We start from the raw sequence: 20,831 nt of genomic DNA on the forward strand, positions 1-20,831 counted from the left end.
ATATATATATATATACTATATAACCCACTGGAATCACCTTCTGTCAGATCACATCATCACATGTATCTTAAATCTTTTGTTTATGATCCTTTATTATCTTTTCCATGAGTATTTTTATTTATGTATTTTAAATACATAAATAATACATACTGTCATTTTTTTCTCTGAGTACCAACCACATCATCACTACACCTCCTTTACTATCCACTAAACCTCCTCACACAAGCACTTATTGGTACATTTGCAACCTACATATATATATACACAGTATATGTATATATATATATATATATATATATATATATATATATATATATATATATATATATACATACATTTTCTTTTGTCTGAATTTAAATCAATCTAAACATAAATACTGTGATGGCCGGGCCACTCAGAGGTAACAGCTCCTAAATCATTTGATGATTGACACTGACATTATTCTCTGTCCCTTTAAGAACAGAGAGGTGGTGAGGGGCGGGCCTTAAGTGGACCAGACCATTACAGAGGGGGACTGGGGTTAAGGGGGCTGTGTTTGTCCCTTAGTTTTGGTTGTTTATCCCCTGTGTTTCTCCTTATTTATCTTTGGTATGGTCCAAACTGTATTTAAGTTGACTCCTGTCTCATTTGAGGAGGTCAGTTGGGTTTGTGTCAGTTCTTGTTGCACATGCTACCTCTTTTATTGGCCTGTGTTAGTCTGTGGCCAATAAAGCACCTTTTTTTAAATGTAAAGCTGTTGTCTCCTTGCCTCACTGCTTGGACCCTAACAATTGGTGGCAGTGGTGGAATCAGCCAGTGAGGACAAAGTTTTTTCTCTCTTCGTTGATCATTTTTTGGATCATACCTTCAATTTTTTATTTTTTTTTTTGGAAATGCCTGTGAGAGGAAGAGGACGACCCCAGAAAGAACCACATGGAGTAGTAGAAAGAAAAGACTCTGAAGGAGGAAAATAGAGATTCTGGAGAGGTAAAGGGTAGTGATGAAGAAGGGGAGGAGCCAACACTCTCAGACCTAATGGCCATTCTTCAGACACACATGGAACAGCAGAATGTTTGAGAGGTCAAACAACAGCAACAATTTGCAGCTCTGGAACACAAGTTTCAACTCTTGCAGTTAGAAGTGAGTAGTAAAAACACCAATCCACTATCAATAATAATAATAATAATGCATCAATTTTATATAGCGCTTTATCATAGACACTCAAAGTCGCTTTACAGAATTAAGGCATTATTCTTTCACTCCACACTTAGTGGTGGTAAACTACTATTGTAGCCACAGCTGCCCTGGGGCAGACTGACGGAAGCGAGGCTGCCATAGTGCGCCATCGGCCCCTCCGACCACCACCAACACTCACTCACACACTACATTCATACTAGGCAATGTAGGTGAAGTGCCTTGCCCAAGGGCACAATGACAGATACCACTGGGTGACTGCCACCCCACTGTGGCACCTGGAATTCTCAGTGGTCTCCCATCCAACTACTAACCAGGCCCAGACCTGCTTAGCTTCCGAGAACTAACGGGATCGGGCAATGACAGGCTGGTATGGTATATCAAGTAGAGAGCCAGGATCTGAATCTTGTCAAGCTGACTTTTCTGATGCACAGGCCAAAGCAGAGCACATGGCTTCCTCACGAACTCTGACTGGTCAGTCCCACACTTATCATGAACCTAGAATGGAAAAACTAACAGATAATGATGATATGGAACATTTTTTGATCACATTTGAATGTATCGCCCTTGCATGCCGATGGCCTAAATCTGATTGGGTATTCCATCTAATTCCATTATTAACAGGGAAAGCAAGAGGGGCATATGTGCACATGGACTTTGAAAATTCACTTGACTATGTACAAGTAAAATCTGCAATTTTTTTCAAAATATAATATTAATTCAGAGACCTACAGGCAGAGATTCCGTTCTCTTGAGATCCATGCAGGTGAGAGCCCAAAGGAACTGTATGCACGGCTGAAAGAATTGTATGTGAAGTGGATTGAACCAAAAAGTAAAACCATCCATGATATTGGTGAAGTGATTATTTTGGAGCAATACTTGGGAATGTTGTCCCCTGAGCTTCAGGTTTGGATTAAAGAACGTGACCCCAAAACTGCTCTGAAGGCAGCGGAACTGGCTGACGTTATTGTGGCTGCGCGAGAGCAAGGACAAACATGGAGCCATGAAGAATGGAAGATGACCTGGGACTATGATTCAGCTCCACAGCGCCACCTAGGGGCAGAAGGTGTGAGTGAACCTCAAAATGTTGAAAATCAATCAAGGCAGCCACAGAAATATTCTGGGAGAAAACCTATCTGCTTCCTTTGTGGGATTGAGGGTCATATAAAACCCATGTGTCCCAAAAATACAGCTAAAATGACTCAAATGTGTTATGCTCCCTGGTCCCAAACTGAACTTTCAGTAAATAATCTCCAAACTGTGAAAATGGCCAACATTGAAGTGAATGGGACTGCTCTAAAAGCTCTATTGGATTCCGGGAGTGACCAGACTTTGATTCATAAAGAACATGTCCCTTTGAACCAGATAAATGTGGCAGATACTATACCCATTTGTTGTATACACGGAGATAAGAAACATTATCCTACAGCTCATTTGTATCTAAAGATAGACGACCAAACTTACTTGCTAAATGTGGGCATTGTGGACAGTTTGCCATACCCCGTAGTTTCAGGGCGGGACTTACCAGCGTTATTTGATTTACTGGAGAAGGATCAAAGCCAAACTTGTTGTGCTGCTTTTACTCGTGCTCAAGCTCAAAAACGTGAAGAGGCTTTTGATCTGCTTAGTGCTTTGCCCTTTTATAATGAGGAGTTTGAGACAAAACCTGGAAAGGCACGTAAATCACGGAGGAAGAGAAGACAAGAAAAGTTTCAACATACAATTGTGACGCCTATCGAAAATACGGAACCAGAGTTGTCTATTGATTTTGAAATGCCTACAGATATTGTTGAAATGCAAAAGTCTGATCCATTTTTAGTGCCTCTCTTCCAGGAAGTTGTGTTCGAGTATATACTGGATAATGACATACTGTATCGCCAGCAGGGGACAGTACTGCAACTGGTTGTCCCCCAAGTGGTGAGGAGTACAATACTCAAATTGGGCCATTCAGTGCCGTGGGCTGGTCATCTTGGTAAGCACAAAACAGCAGCACGCATTCTCCACTATTTCTATTGACCTGGACTCCACAAGGATGTAGCACAGTTCTGCCAGAGTAGCCCTCAGTGCCAAATTACATCACCAAGAATGCCGTCCAGAGCTCCACTCCAAAACATGCCAATTATTGGAACTCCATTTGACCGTATAGGAATGGACATTGTTGGGCCTGTTGAAAGAAGTAAATCTGGATATCGCTACATGCTAGTACCCAGAGGTATTTCAATTGAAAAATATCAAGGCGAAAACTGTTGCTTTCTGCCTGGTACAGTTTTTTTCACCATGGCCTGGGCTGCAATTGTTCAACTGGATCCTTGTCTGCTCGACTTCCCTAAAGGTGGGTTAATCCCAACATGTTAATCAGGATTGGTTGTTGCATTCTATAGGTGTGCATTCCTCGGTTACCATGGTGAATGATACCTTGTGAATCTTCACACCCATACAGGTAGAAGGTATTACAGTTTTTCAGCATGAATCATGGTCTGCCGTACCTTGTAAACGGCAGTTATTTTCTTTTTTTATTTTTACATGGATTGGCTGTTATGAGGATAATTTGTTATTTAAAAATTAATAAATAAAGGGCGACAGCCTTGATTTAAGCCTAACAAGATGAGAAACAAATTAGAGGATGGATAATTGTTTCAGTGTATTTTACAGTTCATTTAAGACATGGTTAAGGCATTTAATTTTTATTCTCTGGTCTTTGGAGAGAGCAGACATGTTTTCATTTGCTCCGATAACACGACCTTGGCTACAGCTGAACAGCCTGAACAGCCTGAAAAACTGGGCCCAAGACTGAAGGAAAATGGTGAAAAAACCACAGGGAGGCCCTTCAGAACCCAATTTGGGTTTGGAAGAGGTCAAGGAGATGATACGCGAGGGTCTACAAAACCTATCTGCCGAGATAAAGTCGTTGGAAAAGACGCTGGAAAACTCACTGGAAAGACTACAAAGAACAAGGCCAACACGAACAAAGATAGAGAGGACAACACTGACTACAGATGAGAATACACAAAAAAGGACGTTCAGAAGAAATCAAGAATGTTTGACCAGAGAGACATGTAAACCCATGTAAATTTGCGATGGTAAATCAGGGGACGGGACCCAGATAAGCAAACTGCTTCTCTCGTCTCCTTTTTCGGCATAAAAAAAAAAAAAAAAAAAAAAAAAAAAAAAAAGTGAATGTAACCATGTCGGAAATAAACTGAATAAATAAAAAATAAAAAATAAATAATTGAGAGCGTACTTGTAATTGACTTTCAGGGGGGAAAACATAATCGTAATTGAATTGTAATTCAAATAAATGCTGGTCAATGTAATCATAATTGAATTGTAATTGAACATGGATGATTGAAGATGTAATTGTAAATTTGAATTGACTCCAACCCTGACAAACACAATCCTTCAGTTTCCTGTTGTTCATCCTCTGAGGACGACTCAACAAATGGTTCTGGAAAAGGTTTTCTCATATTCTATTGGTCACAATACAAAGAAAATATGATTTAGTCATTGGCACACAAATACAGTTTACTCATGCACATACAGTCATTATTGAATGTACACACGCATATTATTTATTTAAATGATCATCTTTACACACTCTTTAATATAAATACTGGAAAAGATAACGACCTCATGTTCACTTCATCATCCTTTCACACTACTCACCACTGCAATATGATATATATATAATCTTGTACATATTAGTCTTGAAATGACTTGTTTATTTTTAGTTGACTGTACTGTTAATATTATTGTTTACATTGTACAGAGAGAGCACAGTCTACCAAAGTCAAATTCCTTGTGTGCATTTCATGAATTTCCTTGTGATTATCATCCTGATCCTTTCTGTAAATCATTCTGGATTAAGAGTGTTTTCTAAAGACCTAAATTGTAAAAACGGGTTCTCAACTGGTCTCACCCTGGGACCCACTTTTTACCACTGTCATTAAATCACGACCCACTGTTTTTTTTCTTTTTTTTTTTAGAATTCAACCAACCAAATTTAGTTTTTCAAAAATAACTGTTGAAAACACATGTATAATCTTCAGGGTTCCCGCGAATCCATAAAGAGTCTTAAAAGGCATTAAATGAATCAATCTAAAAATAAGCCCTTTATTGTCAATAAAGCAAACAACAAATAATCAAAGTCATCGAGCTTTACAATGAACCGTCCAACCCAAGTATATAAAGCAGCTCCACCCAGCGGCAAAACCTGTTGTTCTTCAAAATAAGTTCAAATATCTGTCAATAAAAAATAAAATGTAAATAATTTATCAGGTTCAACCAAACATCACTGGCTTTATTTAAACAGTGTTAATTATAATTATCACAAAGCCAACATGTTACTATTTTATTTTGAAAAGGTTTGTATAATATTACACTGGATAGTATACTTAATTTGACTAAATTTGAAACATAATTACCTTAATCTTTATGTTAGATGTGTTCATTCATTATCCATCCATCCATTTTCATACCCACTTATTCCCGTTTAACAGGGTCGCGGGGGTCTGGCGGTGCGAATCTCCGGCTCTCATAGGGCGCTGGGCGGGGGTACACCCTGGACAGGGCGCCAGTCCATCACAGGGCAACACAGACACAGACAACCATTCACTCTCTCATTCACTCCTATGGGCAATTTAGAGACTCCAATCAACCTTACAGTCATGTTTTTGGATTGTGGGAGGAAGCCAGAGTACCCGGAGGAAACCCACGCAGCACGGGGAGAACATGCAAACTCCACACAGAAAGGACCCAAGTCCACCCCAGGACCCAGGACCTTCTTGCTGTGAGGCGGACTTGCTAACCACTAAGCCACCGTGCGCCCCCATTCATTATCCTCTTTTGCTCAATTGACCCTCTTCAAAATAAAAGCACAGGAATGTTTTATCCATTAGTTTTGTTTGTTTGTCACTGATTTATGCGAACACTGACCTGTATTGTTTTAACTGGATCACCAATAAACTCCTGCTAAACAATGTAAACACTGCACACCGCTCTCTCACAACAATAAAAGCCCTAGTGATACGAACTAAACCCTCCACTGGGTTAGTTACATGTTTAACTACCCACCACCAGTCACACAGACTCCAACACATCAGCACTAAACACTTTACAGAGGCCTTTATTCTTTATTTATCACAAAAAAAATGCTTGTCTTTTATTTTGAAAATATTTTTAGTAAGACGTTTGTGACTTTGATTAATATAACTTTATATGGTATATATATATATATATAAGTAACGAGCCTTTTTGGGAAATGTAAAGAGTAGAAAGTACCAACATTTATGTTGAAAATGTAACAAAGTAAACATAAACACTTCTAAGTACAAAGTACCTGAAAAACCTACTTAAGTAAGTAACAAAGTATTTGTACTGTGTTACTTGCCATTCTGCTCAGTAGCTGTTTTGCTAATAGTGACCAAGCGCTAAAGCTGAGCCGTCTGATGAGATGTTGTTTGTGGTGTAATTATACTTCTGTAATAATACACGGAAAAAAGGTATGATAATGGATAGATTTATAATCATCCCAAATGAAATGTGTTAAATGACAAATATTGTAAATCTACATACACAGAATGTGTTCTGTAATGAAACCCCTCCCTGAGGAGCAGTGGGCAGCCATGGTGTAGCACCCAGTCAGGATCAATAAGTATTAGGGACTGATCAACATCCCACAATGATAGACCAGGTGAGCCTGTTTCCTCAACCACTAGACCTCCACTGCCTAGCACGCTCAGAGGCACACGCACACGGGTTTATCATAATGTCAGTGTTATGTTATGTTATGATATACAAAGCTCACTAAACAATAAACTATACTGGGATCATGATAACGAGGCAATATTTTTTGGAAAGGGAAAAAAGACACTTTGATAAATAATTATGCTATTATTTGATGTTTTTCTTTTCAACTTTAACAATCCAAAAAGTTTGCAGCAATGATCAGTTCCATGCTGATCTCTGGAGAGACGGGGAAGTCGGGTACCTCTGTGGAGCTGTTGGTGTGCTGGGCCTTGTAGGTGAAATACTCACAGACATTCGACAGGACTTGAGAGGGAATCTCCCTGAACTTTATCTGGTTGGTTTCATTCTCAGCAATTTGTCCTGCATATGAACTCACAGAAGGTCAAACATCCCAAATGATATCCAGACCCATTGTTACTTCTAATCTGTGTGTGCTTTGCAATAAAATACAACACCTGTGACTCTGGACAGATTGAACATTAGTAGATACAACATTGTCTAATGTTTACACTCATTAATAAAAAGATTCCTTAGAAAGAGTCTTCAAGACATCAGAAAAGCTCTCTTTAGTGCTGTTTCCTTACCTGGCCCACTCAACATGGCTTTGATTGTCCCTGATACCAGGGCGTGTTCTCTTTTCACAATGAATTCATGGTCGTCTGAGGAAATCAGCTTCACATACATAGAATCTGGTCCTTCACAGGCTCTCTCTTCACCGTCTGACAGTGAGGACAAATACACGCCGTTAAATCAAGTAGTTATAACATCACCTGCAACATGATCAACTGTTCAAAGAAGATAAAATGTATAAAACACTTTTAGTACGAGGATGGTGTCAGCATTAAATGTGTTTTATTATCTGCTACTTCTGCTTAGGAACAGTTTCATTACGTCCTGCATATCAGATTAAAAAACCACATGTTGGATGTAGTGATTCCATGTGATGTTGACTCTGTTAAGGTTTAGTCTGTAATCCTGTTCAGAAACACTTTGTTATTCTGGGTGAAATGTTCCTTTCATTCTGAGAGTAGTCAATACATTATGGAGTGGATTTATTAAAGAATAGCAGCTGTAAAGTAAAACCATGTGTAAACGTCACTACGTACGCTGATAAACGGTGCAAACCTCAGGCAATCAGGAATGCAAACATGAAACATAGCGTGCACAATGCATTTAGCATGTTTTTTTCCTCTTATTAATATGCAATGTGGGCGGATCAGCTGTGGGCCGCAAAATATTGGAGGAGGAAATGCAAATCCATAATTCAGAGTGAGAATTCACATTTATCAAACCTGGAGCTGTTTGCCTGTTATTATGCATACATTTAGTTCCTCCCAAAGGCTCCAGTTAACATTTCTGGTATCAAAAATAATTGATAAAACAATAACTGAAATAAAACTATAGTCTACATTACAAGTAAGTACATAATTATCATAGAATGGTCATTCATATATCATGGCAGCTTGTGTTAGAAAAAAGATGAAGCACACTTTATTAGGCTCAATATAATATTCATAATACTGTGGCTGATCAGTTTCATCTAAATATCAATGTACAAGGTGAAAAATGTTATTAGATTATTGACACACTCACCCATCATGTACTCAAATTCCTTAAAGTTCTGGAAGAAAACAGGGAAACAAAATTGAATATCAATATGTAAATTTAAAATGTAATCAGAATACTATATTATAAGTTAATGTTATGTCAGAAATTATCAATAATTACAAGTACAGATTAATGAAAGCAGTTTACCTTTCACATTTTAATAAAAGAAAATAAAAATCACTTTTCAATGAAAATCCCTCAAAACAAAAAAGATTAACTTTAAGCATATTTTCTAATAAAAGATAATACACATTAAAATATATTAGATAGTTGTTATGATGATTAGAGTATCTTTAGAAAATGAAGTAGTGGAAAATCATAAAATGAGTCATTAAAGTTGACATTATTATTATTAGAAACTCACTTTGGTCTCAAACGTTGCTCACTGGTGACATCTGCTGGTTAATCGATATTATTAAAGCTTTAGTCTGACGGTGCACGAGGAGATTCTGCAGCTTTCATCATAGCCTGAGTTGCCATGACAACCTGTCAACATTGAGCTTCTATTTTAGCCTGAGTTGCCCTGACAACCTGTCAACATTGAGCTTCCATTTTAGCCTGAGTTGCCCTGACAACCTGTCAACACTGATCTGATCGAAGCTGTCTTTTGTGATTAAATGTGTGTCATATTATCATAGGAAGATTAGATTTATTAATTTAAATAATGCTAGAAATTGGGGAACTGTAAATGAAATGTTAGGAAGAAATAAAAAAAATATGAAAAATATGTTTATGGAATCAAATCCTTTTTAACAATTTACAGATCGGAATTAATCTGATGTTGATTATAGAAACTAAAAGCCAGAATTACAGACTACACTTTAGATGTTATTTGTGGTGTTTAGTCATACAAGTTTTTTAATAACTTTTCAACTTTTTAAACTATTCAACTTTTTAATTACTAGTACAGTGCCCGTCACAAGTATGTATTCATGTAGGAGCATAAGTAGAGTTGTCAATTATGGCCAAATGAGTATGTGTTTGAAGGTTGGATGTACATAGTGTACATACGCTGTACTCTGTAGTGTTATAAAGGCGTTTATTTGCAGGTGCAAACTAAAATAGCGTGTGCGATTTCCCTGGTTTAATTTTATGGGACATGTGCATGATAAATGTGTTTGTTGTTTTTTATACTAATTTTTATATTTTTTTTTGTTTGATGTATTTTTCTGTAATGTATGTTTTTGGAGTCATTATGTGTATTTTTGTATCTTTCTGTTGTCTTTTTGTGCATTTTTTGTATAATTATTGTTTTTTGTTGCCATTGTAGGGATTCTGGAATCATTTTGTGTATTTTTGTATCTTTTTTAGTGTAGTTTTGTGCATTTCTATTATTATTTTGTGTATTTTTGTATAAATATTTAGTTTTATGTATTTTGAGTCATTTTCATATGTTTGGTGTAGTTTTCTGTAATGTATAGTTTTTTGAGTAATTGTGTGTGTTTTTGGAGCTTTTTTGTATATTTTTATGCATTTCTATTGTCATTTTGTGTACTTTTTGCATAAATATTGTGTAGTTTTTTGTTTTATTTTACTTATTTGGTATATTTTTATTATACTGTAAATACTGTGTGTGTGTGTCTACATCCATCTCATCTATGCACGCGCATCAGCTGTGTGTGTGTGTGTCTACATCCATCTACTTCATGCACGCGCATCAGCCATGTGTGTGTGTGTCTACATCCATCTCCTCCATGCACGCACATCAGCTGTGTGTGTGTGTGTCTACATCCATCTACTTCGTGCACGCGCATCAGCCATGTGTGTGTGTGTGTGTGTGTGTCTACATCCATCTACTCCGTGCACGTGCATCAGCCGTGTGTGTGTGTGTGTCTACATCCATCTACTCCGTGCACGCCCATCAGCTGTGTGTTGTTCAGTTGTCTTTTTGTGTATTTTTTGTATAATTGTTTTTGGTTGCCATTATAGTGTGATTGTGGAGTAATTGTGTGTGCTTTTTGTATATATATTGTTTAGTTTTTTGTTTTATTTTACTCATTTAGTATATTTTTATTATAAATAAATAAATACCGTGTGTGTTCCCATGAAATTTTTGAAATGCTGATAACTCCATAGACATTGTAGCACCAATCAGAAAAGTAACAAAACAGCGCAAAACAAAACGTAAAGCTCCAAACTACATGAGTGAGTAAGTAAATTAAAGTATTACGTATAATTCGGCTGTCTTTTTTAAAAAAACAAAAATCCTTTTTTACCTTTGAACCGAGTGGTCAGAGCTTAGCTTCCATGCACGGCACCACAGAGAATCTGCAGTTTTCCAGATGGATTATTGAACAGGTTGGGAAACTTGTCTGTAAAAGACTCACCAGTGACTGACGTTTAAAAATGATCTATTCAGAGAGCTCCATGTCTCGGTCTAAGCTGTCTTCCTCTCTCTCACTCCTGTGTTTACAGTCCATGTCTGCTTGGCTGTGTGCGCAGCGATTGGCTCTGGCCGCACACGTGACTCTTGCTTGGGTGAGGAGTTGTGCAGTGAAACAGATATAGATGGTGCGCTAGCGCCCCCTCACATCCCGCGGTCAAAAGTTGAATTGGTTTCATTTCGGGGCCGTCCAGAAGTGAAATAACATTAAAATAAACATTTGAAAATGACCAAATTACTCCAAAATAACAGATACACACACTCAGGGTATTTGGAAGCCGTCGACTAAGTTTCAGGTCGAACTCTTACCTCGTCGGGGAGATATTCGCTCCACACACACACACGCACGCACGCACGCACTCACGCACACATAGACCTTCTTTGCTTTTACAGATAGATTTAGCTAACAGGCCTATACATCCACCTATAAGCAAGGTCTTGGTGCCACCATTGGTTATATTCTGTTTATAATACCATGTTAAAGCAAATAGATGTTGTCAGGTCTCATCCAAAGTTTTTATATTTTAGTATTTTAAGTTGTATTGAAGTTTTAAGTTGTTCTTTGTCCTTAAAGCTGCCCATGTAGCATGTTGTCACAGCAGCACAGCCTCATGCATGGGTTGAGAAGACATTTAGAGGTTCTAGTATTTGTCTTGACATTCGAGATAAAATGCTTTTATTGTATTAAAACAGTGTTTATATATGCAAGGTATTGCTAGAAGAAAATGTAAAATACATTAGTGCAACAGAGCAAAGTAGTGTTTTGTTACAGTTTACAGGAAATGAAGCTGTATTAACTCATGAGAAAAACTGTAATTGAATGGCACTGTTTGGTCGTGGGGGTAGATAAAGACTTACTATTTTGTGTATTTTAGATTTATTGCTCAGGTTAAATTTAAAAATAAAAGACATAAACAAAAAACATTGGTGTGTTATAGCAGCCTGAGGGCTATAACTAATCAATGATTGTGTTTTTACTAGTTGTTATATTGTGTAATAAGTTGTGATGTAATGCAGTTTGGTTCTTTACTCCACTCTATCTTCTAGACTGTTCTCACTGGGTAGAATACTCACAACCCAAAGATGAAACATACTGTTTAGCCTGCAGACATTTTTCACTTCCTAATTCTCCAAGGACAGTTTTCAAATCATCACATTCAGCTGATATGATGACTTCCTCTGATGCTCATTAGTGAGCCAATACAAACCTGCTCAATGATCACCTAATATGAATGTATATATGTGTATGTTTTATAAAAAAGTGATGTATATAGCTCAGCAATCAGAATTACTTGTGTTAACTTTTCTTGTTCTTAATAAACTGATTTAATTCAGTATACTTTATGTACGTCTGCCATATGTTGCCACCTCTAAAACATTCCTGCCCCCCACTTGCCACCCCATTGATTTTTTTCTAGCTCCGCCCCTGTGTGTCACTAAAGGATTTTGGGAAGCAACTGGATCACTGACATTCTGTCTATCAGTATTTCACGGCCCTTGAACCACATCAGCTTCTTTCTCCGCCCCTAATAAGCCCACTAAGGGTTATTGAAAAAGAACAAATAAAACTAAAATAAATGTACTTCATATGGAGATTAAAACAGCAAAGCTTTTATTATGAAGGTGTTTATTTGCATAGGAACATATATTCTGTAACCTACATGCACATAAATCAAGACCACTTAGTGTTTCACTGTGCACGTGCACGTCAATAACATAAAGTTTTAGTTTACCTGTAAAATTAATGCAGATATTTAAAAAAAAACATGAATAACAAAGTATTTTTTACATCTGAAGTCAGAGGAATACAAATAAAAATAGGCATAAATGACTAAATTTTGAATCCTCACATGTGACCAGTGTTAGTTTGACAGCTAATTATTTAGTCACAGTCTTTTGACTAAAATGCAACTTTTATTCTAAATGTAGTCATCAGGTCTATTTTAGATTTAGTCTAGTTTTAGCTCACTAAATGACATTAACATACATTTGAATTTAGTCGACTAAAAGATACATAAGTCTTTGTGCATTTTTAAAGGTTCAAATAACCATTGATCACTTAGAAAAATGTGGTTGACGAAAAAAAAGACAAAAATGTGTCGTCAACCAAATGAATAGTGTACGTGACTAAACACACAGAGATGTGATGAGAAACACGCACTCACATCCAAAGCTTTTATAGATGAGCTACAGAAACAACAAGGCTTGTTTAACATGTGCCAAACATCCAGCTTCATTATATCAAATCATATCAGAAAAAACAGGAAGTCATTCTCTGAGTCATATTTAAACTGTGTCTAAGTCTGAACTGTGTTCTCCATTATTTCATCTTGGTTTAGTGAAACTGAAATACCAGTCATTTAAGTAAATCCTGTTGTTTTAGGGAATTTTAATTGAATAAATGATGTTTTTGTTCAGCTTATTTTTCATTGCTTCATCATCACATTTACTCCCAACAATCACATCTCATCAAAACGAGGCATCTGCATCCAGGGCCGGAGTGGGACTCATTTTCAGCCCTGGAGCTTCAGACCTTAGACCCGCCCACTTTAGATCAAAACATATTATTAAAATAATCATGTTATAAACTTACATGTTGAGTCTACAATAGCATGCTGTTCTGTAAAGTCTTGTATTTCAGTGGATTGTTCTAAAACATTTCAATTTGGTGCAGGTAATAATGTAGAATTATTTAAAGATGAGTGCACATCTCCAACATTAGTCTATACAACACGTCCTTTTCAACAATAGCAGAATCTACACTTATCAATGAAGGCAATGGTTACAAACCTTTTCTACTGTAGAAACATGAACAACTCTCAGCCCCCCATTGTGACATAATGCTAAACAAATAAATTCATTAAAAAAGGGTAAAAAGTGCAACCTTTTTTTTTTTTTAAAACAATTGGACTATTATCACATATTTTAGAACAGTAATACAGCTCTATATTAATACATTGCAAAGAAAAAACATCTTCTATTTGTCATAACTCATTAAATGTATTTATATCAGCATCACTTATAGAGAACTAGAATGGATGAACATGAGGTCTTTAGAACATGACCACTACACTAACTACATCTATATTTAATCACCTGCTTCATTTATTAAAAACAAGATGGAAAATCATATCAAATGCAAAGATAAATGTATTAAATATTCAGACAAATCGGGTTTTAAATCAGACTCATATTTTTTTAAAGCATAATTAAATAGGGATTCAAGGCTGATGGTGTGTATCTGTAGTTTATATGTCTATACCAGGATGTCAATGTGTTCCTGCTCCAACACGTCTGATATCCTGAAGCAGCTTTGCTAATGAGTCTCCCAGCTGTGTTGGAACAGGGACACATTAAAACCTGTTGGACCCCCGACCCTCCAGGACCAAGTTTGGACACCCCTGAAACTGTCTGAGTGCATGGATGTAATGAGTCAGCAAAAAAAGTTAAGAGCTGCCAGTGGAGGATCAGTGACTTCTATAGTGTGATCATCTGAGTGTTAGAACACCTGTGTCACGGACTGAGTTTACCTCATACTGAGATCATTTATGATAATACCGCACACTACGGAAAATGAATTTTTGCTAAAAAATAATAATTCAGTTTTGTTTATTTTTGTTTTCAAAGTGAACAGATACGTGTTTTATTGGTTTATTGGATTAAGTTAAGGTTAGAGTTCAGGATACATACACATATATACTCATAATTGATCTCAGTACGAGGTAAACTCAGTCCGTGACACCGACCCTTACAGCTCAATCATCAGACCCGCCCACTGGGAATTGTCCCAGTCCTCCTGATTAGCCACTCCAGGCCTGTCTGCATCTATAAAGAGATAAAATTAATATTTAACATCATGTACAGTATTTATTTATTTTACCTTGTCTGCACATGTTGTCAAAAGTCAACACTACAAGAAGTACAATCTTTTTAAGACAGCAATGCATGGTTTGTTATTACAATGATATAAATGATTTTATTTCATTGACAGGTCTTCAGGCCCTGAAGTTGTCCTTATAGCTCTAAACACTGAGGACTACCAGGGCCCAGGAACCTGTCTGCAAAGGAAATCTTTATTAACAGCATTTCAAAGAAAATATTGAAATATTTCATTGATGTATCATTTCTACATTTATTTCCATTGGGTCAATTATATACTTGGTACATTTTAAATTGCATCTTTGATCAGGAAAAATCCAGCATCAATACTCACTTTGCAATTGTACACCCTGTGATTTAAGAAGACCATGGATCATCCTAATCCCTGCTCTGGGACACACTGTGTGTCTGAGCTCTAATCTGTCCGTTTGTGTGAGCTGAACACAGGTCTGCCCATAGCAGGGGCTAACTTTGGCTGTGGCTGCTAATTAGGGCTGAATGCCTAATATGTGAATCAGAGTCATGATGTAGCTTTTGTCCCTCTTAAAACTTGTGTACAAAGCTGACCGACAACATGACGGCATCGTATTTTACACTTACCTCCTCAAGATTGCACCACACAGCTTCGTCCATGTCTGCATTTGTCAGCGCAGATATTTCTCCAAGACTTTCCATGACATCTTCCACCAACCTTAAAATATAGTCCGTTGGAGAATTTTCCTCCACATACCGAGATATTGCAAATAACTGTCGTTGAACGCCTCTTCTCAATTCATCCACGTCTCCCATTTTTAACTTTCCCTCCAAGAGAAGAGGAATCATGTGATCAGGTATCGACTAGTCAGCCTGGGCAGAATGACCATTGAATTGACCTTTGCTTTTACCGACAGCTTGAGTCATGAAGTAAAAGCAATGTCAAAACACAAACGGAAAAGACAAAGACAAAACAGAAAAAGTACAAAATGGAAAACAAATATATTACTTTTGTATATTTTTTTCATTTTTGATTCTCATTATATTTCCACATTTTTATTATTGATTGTTTTTATATTTCCAAATTTGTAATATTGGTTCTCTTTATATTTCCGGGCCGATCCACAAACGTACTTTGCTCAATCCACAATCACAGTTGAGGATTTACACATGATAATTCATGATAAATACACACATAAATGAGAAAACACGTGTGTAAATTGTTGATGTATTTGTGGATCTGAAAAACATGTGAAAATCTGAAAAACGTGAAAATCTAAGAAGTACATGTCAAAATTGTAAATATATTTGTGGATTTGAAAAACACATGTAAAAATTGTGAATCTATTTGTGAATGTTTTTGAGACAAATCTCTCCCCATAGTCATCAGTCTGACTGGATGGTCTCAGAAGCCTTTTGGTGAGGTTTTCATAAATAAATGTGTCTAGTTGTATTTTAACACTGCTGGGACTTCACAGGTGTAACTATGACTACTGTATCTTCCCTATAGGAGACCTCATGTGGAACATGTATACATACACACTGTGTTTAATGAATAGAGAACACACAGTAAAGTGTGTGTAGAACACGCTGCATGTGGAACATACATTCTATGTAAAAATGAGTGAATAATGTACTGTGTGCTGATAGAATGACTGCATGTATCATCTAAAGTTTGTTTTTTCTATCAATAAATGATGAGCTGCATTACAAAGGGAAACTTACCTCTAGCATAGTAACCGTTGCCATGGTAACGTCTTTCCCCTTCACACACACCATTCTGGCATCTGAAAGCTGGATTAAAGAAGAGTTGGTGTAAATAGTAGATTATGATAATCAGTCATTTACCAGGTGATCTCATCAATTTATGTTCAAACTACAAAGAAACAAGGCATATAGTAAGTTAACATGTGAATATAACAGAAACAGAAGCCATCTTTGAGGGAGGGTTGAGGAGCAGCCTCCCACTTTGAATGAGGCTGTCCTCAACCCCATCCCTGCTGTTTTAAACAGCATTGTCTGCCTTCCAATCATCAGTCTGTAGGGGGGGGGGGGGTTACCCTCAAGGGTATATTTCTTGAAACTAAATGTTTTATTCCAATTTTTTTTTTTTTTGTTCGTCAAAAACTTGTTTTTGAAACAGTCCTGGCATCGGTTACTATGGCAACCAGGTTGTTCTTCATTGTCCATGGGACAATTTTGTCTTCTACCACTCCCCAAGCTATAACCCTCTCTAGCTCCTCCCCAAAGAGGACTTTAAGGGTGATGGGTGGAGTCATGTTGTAAGGGTGGGAGGATCCCTCATTGATTAGTGGGTGGAGCTGAAGAGCCATACTGAAAAGACAGTATTATATTTAAATATATATATATATATAGTTTTTAATTTAATTTTTCATGTATTTTTTGGTTACGTAATACTGTATATTTTGACTTATTTTATAAAATATATTCATTAATGCAAGTTCAAAGTCTTAGAATTTGAACTTTTTTCTGTCAACAAATTATAATCTGGTCTATGGAGGTAGATTTGTGTCTTTATTTAATTAAAAAAAATAATTAAAAAAACATTTTCAATCAAAAAAAAGTTTTCAAATGCAATTATTTGGGTCTCAAGTATATTTTTTTTGCATTTGAACACTTTTTTTATTTGATTGAAAATGTTTATTTTTGATTGAAGTGATTTTTTTTATTATTGATAAGTTGTTTTTTTTTTTTTAATTGAATAATAAAGACATCAACCTGTCCAGGGACTAGAAATGAAAATGATCCATGAAACGTTTATGAATGTGTGTTTTTCCTTTTATAAAAATAAATAAATATGATCATTGAAATAACAAACATTTAAAGCATGATTTAAAATGTGTGTGTGTGTGTGTGTGTGTGTGTGTTCATTGGCCTTTTGACCAACTGAGAAGGTTCAAACACACACACTGTGACACTCCACATGAACACGTAACTGGTACCAGTCACATTGTGAACGACTTTAACAAAGATTTAGAAAAGTTTAAAAAACACTTTTGTTTAAATTGTAAAAATTACATAGAAAGTTGATTTCATCACTACCAGTGGTAATAATACTGAGTATTATTTAGTGTTTGTCTAAGGTTTGTTATGGTCATTTTTATATTCATCATCATATCCTCAAATGTATGTTCATGTGTACAATTTGTCATGTTTTAATACATGACGACTCCATTAATCTTTACACTTTTGAACAGCTGAATCATGATTAAACAGTACAGATCGTATTATTCTCAGTGCAGCACAGTCTCTGCCAAGGCCAGAATCTCTGCTCACATGCAGACATACACTGACGCACACACTTATCAAGACAGATAAAGACTGGAGCCAAACCTTCTCATAACATCTTCATCATCCTCCAACATTTCCACTATGGGCATCTGACTCCCTCCCTTTTGTCTCTCACTGTTGGGACCTTTTCTTATCTGTATAAAAAGCTTAAGCTTTGAAACTGTTGGAGCGGGGCGCGGCACTTCCTTCGGACGTCCGCCTGGACGGACGCTAATTTTGTTTCACTTTGTTCCATTTTGTACCTTTTTTCTTAGTTTAGAATAAACATTTTTTATATAAAATCATCAATGCTTCTCCTGGATTCCATCATTCAACCAGAGCAATGAATCATGTCTCAAATGAGGTCAACCGTAAATTCAGCCGTAACAGGTTATCAACCTATTCTGTTTCCCTTTTTAAAACTATTTAAGAAAATAAAAGAGAAAAAAGGAACAAATAATCTAAGTTTTCCCTTTGCTTCATGTTTAGAACCAAGATGTTTTTCAACTTTGATCAAATCAGTGAAAAACCAACAACTTAATGTGTCTGTGTAAAATATATAATCTGGTAAAAATTCCATAACATCCCTTAAGTTGAATAAAATATATAATGGTATTAATCTTTGTATTATTGTGTTTTTGTAATGTGTTCTTTCTTCCCCCGGCTCTTTCTTTTATGTAGAATCTATTGTATCTTATTAATAAATTATTTTATTTTTTTAATAATTCTGCTTTGCAGCCTTAAATCCAACAAATTATAACATAATTGATTTTTTTTATTTTCCAATGCTTGAGTTTGATTACATTAAGTTTGGTTTAAAATTTAAGGATAAAGATTTATTACAACTATATTATAATTAATGTATTTTTTAAATTCATAAATGCAGATATTTAAAAACAAAGTCATGTTTGTCACATTTTTTAATGAGTTAAAAATATTCATAAATATTAGTTTTATGTGTTCTAAACCTGCTGCCAACATGTCAAATTATGGAAATGTGTGTTTTGAGTTTTCTCTGATTTATTTTGGTTTTAGTTTATTTTCTGTTTGGTTTTTAATTGTCATTGTGTTTTGATCAGTTTCTGTATATATGTTAATGTGGATATTATTTTATTTTTATCAAACAAATATCAACCTAATCAGTCTTTTATTATTATTAATAGTGTAAAAAACTTTACATTTAGGGCAGAAATAAAGCTACTTTATTTACATTATAAACATTAATTCCCAGTACTGTCCATTTTAACGTCTATCTGTTGTGTTTTCCTGCAGATATAGATTTAAGTGAAGTGTATGGTTGGATCTAATCAGAGAAGCTGTTGAGTCTGAGAAAAATAAAGAATAAAACATTTTAAATTAACCTGACTGAGTGTGTTTATTACACTTATAAAAATGATACTGTGGTCGATCCTTGGTGTTACACATTAATTTTTATTCCTGTGGAAATAGTGACCAAACATATCAGTTTTTAAGTCTGTGTTGCTCCGTATAACAAGCACTGTTGACGTCTCACTCTATTGGTGACTGACGTATTTCAGAACACATATTACAAGGTGATCAAGTCAAAAACATTCAAATTACAATCATGTGACTATGTAATAGTACATCCTATAACCAACATTGTTCACCAACAGTAGTTATACTCAATTAACTTCTTAACAGTATGTATACTCATTTAACTGCTTTTTAAATCTATATTTATTCTCTCATGAACAATTTGACCGTTTTAACTTAACTTAGAACTGTTTTTAACTCACCAGTATTTATTATTGTCTCTGTCTAGCTCTATGTTACTCCACAATGACAATAAAATATAATACTGAAATTGTATCTTCCATATAAACAATCATTTTTATATAGGACAAGGTTACATGTCTGATATGTTGCTCCGCTCTTATTCTGAAAACCCAACCGGAAACGGTGTACTGTAACGCTGCAATGCGTGCAGGCTTTACTATTGTTAGCACAGTTAGCATCTGTGGCATTAGCCTCTGCTCATTCATCCACACAAACCAAGTTTTAACTCCTCTCAACTCACTAGTTAACCAGAACTCTCATTCCTGTTAGTGCTACTATCTACAGTTGATTGTTTCTCATTTTTATAAAACAGTTTTAAAGCTCGTTTTTATCCTTTTTAGCGCCACGTTGTCGTACTCAGTTAGCACTCATTACAACGTCTCTCTCGTCTCCATTCATCCAAATCACTGTATTTCAGTCACAGTCTAAGGCTTATACATGTTATATCTCTTCTGGTTATGGTTTCTGAGCATCTTACCTGTGGAAATAGTGAGAAAACATAGCAGTTTTTAAGTCTGTGTTGCTCCGTGTAACTAGCACTGTTGACGTCTTACTCTATTGGTGACTGACGTCCGCTATTGACACCAAATGCCCACAGCTCCACCTACTGGCCAGGTACTGCTACTATGTAAAATATACCCAGACCTGCTAGAAAAGAATTAAGTTACTCAGAGAATAATAATAATACAGTACTTTTAACATGTTTTAAAGTCCTTAGCTGTTTTTATGAATTCAGATGAATCCAACTTTTAAATAAATGGGGGGCAAAATATTTCAATCAAGTCTCTTTAATCATGTCTCTGAAAACACTCAGTGTCACATGTAAATATATAAATGTATTTAAAGTAAATATAAATTATATTAATATTTTAGTATTTTATTAAGGTGATATTTCGTAGCTGCTGGTACATGGGGTCTCCACCACTAAGCCCACCAAGGTGATCTCACAACACCTGCAAACATTAAACTAAAGACAAAGATC

General features: G+C 35.9%; 1 protein-coding gene and 1 long non-coding RNA gene across 2 annotated transcripts; both read right to left on the reverse strand.

The window, feature by feature from the left end:
* Positions 1-7,087: 7,087 nt before the first annotated feature.
* LOC114459337 (elongin-C-like) lies at positions 7,088-8,979 on the reverse strand. Its single transcript, XM_028441625.1, has 4 exons — positions 8,891-8,979; positions 8,512-8,539; positions 7,503-7,637; positions 7,088-7,278 (listed from the first exon to the last, which is right to left on the reverse strand). Exons 2-4 carry the CDS (start codon positions 8,516-8,518, stop codon positions 7,088-7,090), a joined length of 333 nt encoding a protein of 110 aa, XP_028297426.1. The 5' UTR covers positions 8,519-8,539; positions 8,891-8,979.
* A 6,080-nt stretch (positions 8,980-15,059) lies between these two features.
* LOC114459338 (uncharacterized) lies at positions 15,060-20,400 on the reverse strand. Its single transcript, XR_003673314.1, has 3 exons — positions 20,328-20,400; positions 16,487-16,555; positions 15,060-15,678 (listed from the first exon to the last, which is right to left on the reverse strand). It is a non-coding gene; the product is annotated as an uncharacterized LOC114459338 (long non-coding RNA).
* Between the last annotated feature and the right edge of the window lie 431 nt (positions 20,401-20,831).

Source organism: Gouania willdenowi, unplaced genomic scaffold (assembly GCF_900634775.1).
Source record: "Gouania willdenowi unplaced genomic scaffold, fGouWil2.1 scaffold_299_arrow_ctg1, whole genome shotgun sequence".
NCBI classification, from domain to species: domain Eukaryota; kingdom Metazoa; phylum Chordata; class Actinopteri; order Blenniiformes; family Gobiesocidae; genus Gouania; species Gouania willdenowi.